The 6,000-nt window shown below is 44.1% G+C and overlaps 1 protein-coding gene across 9 annotated transcripts in view; it reads left to right on the top strand.

Annotated features, from left to right (window-relative positions):
- Positions 1-410: 410 nt before the first annotated feature.
- The window catches only part of SETD4 (SET domain containing 4), a 29,640-nt gene continuing 24,050 nt past the window's right edge, over positions 411-6,000 (top strand). For 4 of the 9 annotated variants that reach the window (XM_065943274.1, XM_065943271.1, XM_065943275.1 and 1 more), the window contains exons 1-2: positions 411-841; positions 3,456-3,625. In XM_065943274.1, coding sequence (XP_065799346.1) covers positions 3,553-3,625 — 73 coding nt within the window. In that variant the 5' untranslated portion in view covers positions 411-841; positions 3,456-3,552. Of the gene's footprint in view, positions 842-925; positions 1,440-3,455; positions 3,626-6,000 lie in introns of those variants that run through there. The other 5 variants (XM_065943276.1, XM_065943277.1, XM_065943272.1 and 2 more) reach the window with 4 other exon arrangements.

Below are 6,000 nucleotides of genomic sequence, written 5' to 3'. Positions count from 1 at the left end.
TTGGAAAGACTGAAGACGGGAGAATGGGCAGACAGAGGATGAGATGTTTGGATGGCATCACGGACTCCATGGACATGAGTTTGAACAAGTTCTGGGAGTTGGTGTTGGACACGGAAGCCTGGCATGCTGCAGTCCATGGGGTTGCAAAAAGTCGCACATGACTGAGCGACTTAACTAAATAGTGAGTAGGGCAGCAACTGAATTCCGTCTTCTATAGGGAGAAGTTACACTGTTCCTGGGACAGCCAACCGGGCCAGATGACCTTAAGTGCCCTTGGGCTGAAAGGGAACGCGACAGGGCGCTCTGGCTCACGGACAGTTGGAGGGTCGAAGCAAAGTCAGCCTGGAAATGGGGGATGGCCTGGCCTTGCAAGGCCCGCCCCCGGGAAAGCGGAAGTGGGCTGGCGACAGAGAGGGCGGGCGGCCGCCCTGGCAGACGCACGCTTGGCTGCTCCTCCCTTGGGACTACCGAAGGAAAGACGCTCCAGGTCGGCTTTCCGAGCGTAGACTCCTGGTCCACGGGCCACAGGGTTTTCTTACCCCTAGACTTGCAGTCCAGCCTCGGACGACCCTAACTAGCTCTGTCAGCCGTGCCGTCCCCTTCCACCCTCCGCCCCGGAAGAAGGCGCATGTGCATGCCGGTAGGCGGAGGCACGCGGCGCCGAGAGCTCAGCCTGGCGACTAAGGACTTGGGTTAATGGGGCCTAGAGACGGGCCTGGCGGCGCTCGGCTGTTTCCCCTGCTGCTGCGGCCCGCTTCTATAACTCGCGAGCAACTGGCGTGCTGTTTCGGGTGTTTACGCGCTTCGGGCCCGCCCACCGCCGTCTTGAAGCTGTATCGAGGTGCGTTGGCAAACTTCCGGGGCGGGGCCTCCGCTTGCCGGTCGGCAACTTCCGGGGCGGGGCCTCGGTTGCCGGGGTAACGGAACTCGGCTTTCTCTTGGGCTCCCCTTATATTTTTATTTAAAAAAGAGAGCTGAATTCAGATCGTCCACTCCCTGCCATGCCGCTACGCATTAAACTTAACGCCCCCCAGTATTTGGGACTCGTTCATTTAGCAAAAGTAGACCCGAGAATCCTCGACGTAAAGTGCCCTAAGTCAGGGCGTTTGTAAGCAGCAGGGGTCTCAGCCCTGTGTCCTCCAGCGGCGGCAGAGCTGTGGGGTCAGGGAGGGGTAGGTGCGGAGTGTGTGCCAACGGAGGGGCGGCCTCAAGTCTGGCGTTCTCAACGGGTCACCCTTGGCGCCACGTGCACACCTCGCTCCCCGGACCTCGGGTCTTGGGGCTCCGCGCGGAGGCATCCCGGCCTGTGCGCAAGAGTGGCGGTGGGGACGCCGAGGGGACGAGCCGGGGTGGGCCCTGGGGCCCGACTCCACCTTCGGGTCTATGAAACACTGAACCTTCCTTCGCTGGAGAGGAATAGTATGGTAATAGAGCCTGGGGTTCGTGTCTCGTTATTCATGGGCTACCTGGTAATTTTTAGTAATTTAAGAAAAACTGATTTGGTTAAAGTGCACATAGTACTATTAGCGTTGGTTGCTCAGTCGTGTCCGACTCTTTGCTACCCCACGGACTGTAGCCCACCAGGCTCCTCTGTCCATGGGATTCTCAAGGCAAGAGTACTGGAGTGGGTTGGTTGCTGTTTCCTTTTCCAGGGGATCTTCTCGACCCAGGGATTGAACTTGGGTTTCTTGCGTTGCAGGCAGATTCTTTACCGTCTGAGCTACAGGGAAGTCTTAAAGTGCACATAATATGCACATAAGTAATATTAGGATTATGTCACTTATGTACCTATATATATATATTAGAATAGGAAGTTACAGAAGGAATAGTAAAAGCCCCCTCCCCTTGTACGCTTTTGAATATTTTCCTAAATCCTCTTGTTTTGTAAACATAAAATGTGCCCAACACAGACCAGTAAGGGGTCTTTGAATTTGTTCTGCAACTCTGTTTTTTCACTTAATATATCTTGTATATTTTTCTATCTTCGTAGGTACTTTCAATTAATGGCTTCATAATACTCCATTACCTGTATCATGCCAGTGTGATTCATGGATTTCATTTTTGTATTTCTGAGGAAGTAACATGTAGAAACTGTAGTGGTCATTGTAGATTTTATAATCATCTCTTTGCTTTGTCTGCTCTCTTGGGTCTCATTTTCTCCCTCATCTCTGGCAACCACCTACTTAGTTTATGTTTACTTCAGGATCCTGGTTTTAAGAACAAGTCATTACTTCACACTGAAAGAGAAACCTTTTTTTTCTTTTTCTTTTTCTTCTACAACTTCTGGGCAGATGGGGGTTTCATTGCTACTGTTTTTTTAAAGAACAGTTGATTTACAGTGTTGTGTTAATTTCTGCTGTGTGGCAAAGTGATTCTATATATATATATATATACACATATATATATATATACACACACATATGTATAAACACACATATATATATTTTTATATTCCTTTCCATTATAGTTTATCCAGGATATTGAATGTAGTTCCCTGTGCTATAAAGTAAGCCTTGTTTATTCATTCTGTATATAATAGTTTGCATCTCAGTGCAATCCATCCCTCCTCGCCTCCCTCCCCCAGGGCAACCACAAGTCTGTTCTGTGTGTGACTCTGTTTCTGTTTCATAGGTAGGTTCATTTATGTCATATTTTAGATCAACATATAAGTGGCATTGTATGGTATTTGTCTTTCCCTTTCTGGCTCACTTCACTTAGATAACCTCTGGTTCCATGCATGTTACTGCAAATGCCATTATTTCATTCTTTTTAAAAAATGGATGAATAGTATTCCATTGTATATATGTACCATATCTGTAGATGGACATTTAGGTTGGTTCCATGTTTTGGCTATTGTCTATAACACTGCTTTGAACATAGGGGTGCATGTATCTTTTTGAATTATAGTTTTGTTCAGATATATGCACAGGAGTGGGATTGCTGGATTGTATAGCAACTCTGCTTTTAGTTTCTGGAGGAACCTCCCATACTATTTTCCGTAGTGGCTGCACCAACTTACACTCCCACCAACAGTGTAGGAGGGCTCCCTCTTCTCCATACCCTCTCCAGCAATTGTTATTTGTAGATTTTTTAAATGATGGCCATTCTGACTGGTGAGAGATGGTGCCTCATTGTACTTTGGTTTGCATTTCTCTGATAATTAGCAATGTTGAGCATCTTTTTATGTGCATGGTGACTGTTTATTCAGACTACAGTTAGGCTGTTACTTCGTAAATGTTGATTAGCATTGAGATGTGCACACAATTATGAACTTGATAATGAGAATTTCCATGATTAATCAGCATTTGGTAGAAAGTTGAGATAAAACTGTTTTAGAGGGACCAATATAATGGTGATTCTGTTACTGCACAGGGATCATGATTTAGCTCATAGTATAAACAATTTGTATGCAAAAACATTTTAGAGAAATGGTTTGTATATCTGTATCCTTACAGGTACAAAGGACAGTGATTGTCATAGAACTGGAAAGAAAAGCAAAGAAAATGCTTTTTGTTTTAGTTTGGACAGTTAAACAGAAACCTCATTTTTAGTATGAAGAACAGAGGAGGAAGAACAAGCCGGATCAGAAGACGAAAACTCTTCAGAAGTTCTGTATCAAGAGGAGGTACAGTTTTGATTCTTTTGGTGCCAGTGATGAAAAAAGGAATCCTTTGCTCATTGATATTAACAGATACACAGAGCTTTTCTCAAAGCCACCTGAGCAGTATTCATAGAGAATACTTCGAATACTGGAGTGGGTAGCCGTTCCTTCTTCAGGGGATCTTCCCAGCCTGGGTCTCCTGCCTTGCAGGCAGATTGTTTACCATTTGAGCCTCCAGGGAAGCCCTCTTAGAGAATACTGTTTTGTAATAGTGCCATTTTATTCTTTTAAACCCTTGTGGGATGACAGATATATCGCTTCAACTGTGTCTTCTCTGGGAATGACTCCCAGGTTTCTGATTCTAGACCTGACCTCTCACTACCTATAGGTTATCAGTGTTTGGATATAAGTTTATCATCTCAAGTTCCGTGTAACCCAGTCTGAACAAGATACTGTATGTGAAAGTACTTGGCCCACTGGAGAGGACTGCATAAGTGCACTTGTTATTTTTTATTTATTTTTTTCACTTGTTATTTTTGATAAAAGTGACTAAAATGTCTCGCAGGTGACCCGTAGCACATCAGCTCCGTTGGAGGTTATCTTTGACTCTGTGGCCTTCTCTACCCTGTAGGTCATGTCCCACTCACTCTCACCTGGTCTTTCTTCGATTAACCTCTCCGCCTCTGATGTACCCAGAGGTGACCTCAGCTGACTCTTCATCACATCCTTCTTTTTCTTGCCTGTTGGTAGTTCCGGTTGCCACCGTCAGGCTGACTTTCCTAAGGGACTGTTGCCTTTTTGGTTTAGGAGCCTCCAGGATCCTCATTGTCTTTATTTTTTTGTTTTAAAGACCCGTTACCCTCTTTCTTTCTTTTTTCTTTGGGTTGTACTGTGCAGCATGTAGGAGCTTAATTCCCACACTAGGGATGGAACCCATGCCGCCTGCTGTCAGCCATGGGACCACGAGGGAAGTCCTGCCTCATTGTCTCTCTCTCTTTTTTTTCCTTATTAAAATTGTAAATATTATTTTTTAATATAAATTTATTTATTTTAATTGGAGGCTAATTACTTTACAATATTGTAGTGGTTTTGCCATACATTGACGTGGATCCGCCATGGGTGTACATGTGTTCCCCATCCTGAAACCCCTTCCCACCTCCCTCCCCATCCCATCCCTCTGGGTCATCCCAGTGCACCAGCCCCGAGCACCCTGTCTCATGCATTGGACCTGGACTGGCAATCTTTTTCACATATGATAATATACATGTTTCAATGCTATTCTCCCAAATCATCCCACCCTTGCCCTCTCCCACAGAGTTCAAAAAACTGTTCTATACATCTGTGTCTCTTTTGCTGTCTCACATGTGAGGTTATTGTTACCACCTTTCTAAATTCCATATATATGCGTTAGTATACTGTATTGGTGTTTTTCTTTCTGGCTTACTTCACTCTGTATAATAGGCTCCAATTTCATCCACCTCATTAGAACGGATTCAGATGTATTCTTTTTAATGGCTGAGTAATATTCCATGGTGTATATGTACCACAGCTTCCTTATCCATTCGTCTGCCAGTGGACATCTAGATTGTTTCCATGTCCTGGCTATTATAAACAGTGCTGTGGTGAACATTAGGGTACACGTGTCTCTTTCAATTCTGGTTTCCTCAATGTGTATGCCCAGCAGTGGGATTGCTGGGTCATATGGCAGTTCTATTTCCAGTTTTTTAAGAAATATCCACACTGTTCTCCATAGCGGCTGTACTAGTTTGCATTCCCACCAACAGTGTAAGAGGGTTCCCTTTTCTCCACACCCTCTCCAGCATTAATTGTTTGTAGACTTTTGGATAGCAGCCATTCTGACTGGCGTGAAGTGGTACCTCATTGTGGTTTTGATTTGCATTTCTCTGATAATGAGTGATGTTGACCATCTTTTCATGTGTTTGTTAGTCATTTGTATGTCTTCTTTGGAGAAATGTCTGTTTAGTTCTTTGGTCCATTTTTTGATTGGGTCATTTATTTTTCTGGAATTGAGCTTCAGGAGTTGCTTGTATTATTTTTGAGATTAATTCTTTGTCAGTTGCTTTGTTTGCTACTATTTTCTCTCATTCTGAAGGCTGTCTTTTCACCTTGCTTATAGTTTCCTTTGTTGTGCAAAAACTTTTAAGTTTAATTAGGTCCCATTTGTTTATTTTTGCTTTTATTTCCATTACTTTGGGAGATGGGTCATAGAGGATCCTGCTGTGAGTTATGTCAGAGAGTGTTTTGCCTATGTTTTCCTCTAGGAGTTTTATAGTTTCTGGTCTTACATTTAGATCTTTAATCCACTCTGAGTTTATTTTTGTGTATGGTGTTAGAAGATGTTCTAGTTTCATTCTTTTACAAGTGGTTGACCAGTTTTC

This window comes from Muntiacus reevesi, chromosome 8 (assembly GCF_963930625.1).
Source record: "Muntiacus reevesi chromosome 8, mMunRee1.1, whole genome shotgun sequence".
NCBI lineage: Eukaryota > Metazoa > Chordata > Mammalia > Artiodactyla > Cervidae > Muntiacus > Muntiacus reevesi.
The sequence above is the reverse complement of the archived record's forward strand: the minus strand, read 5'-3'. Positions and strand labels throughout refer to the sequence as shown.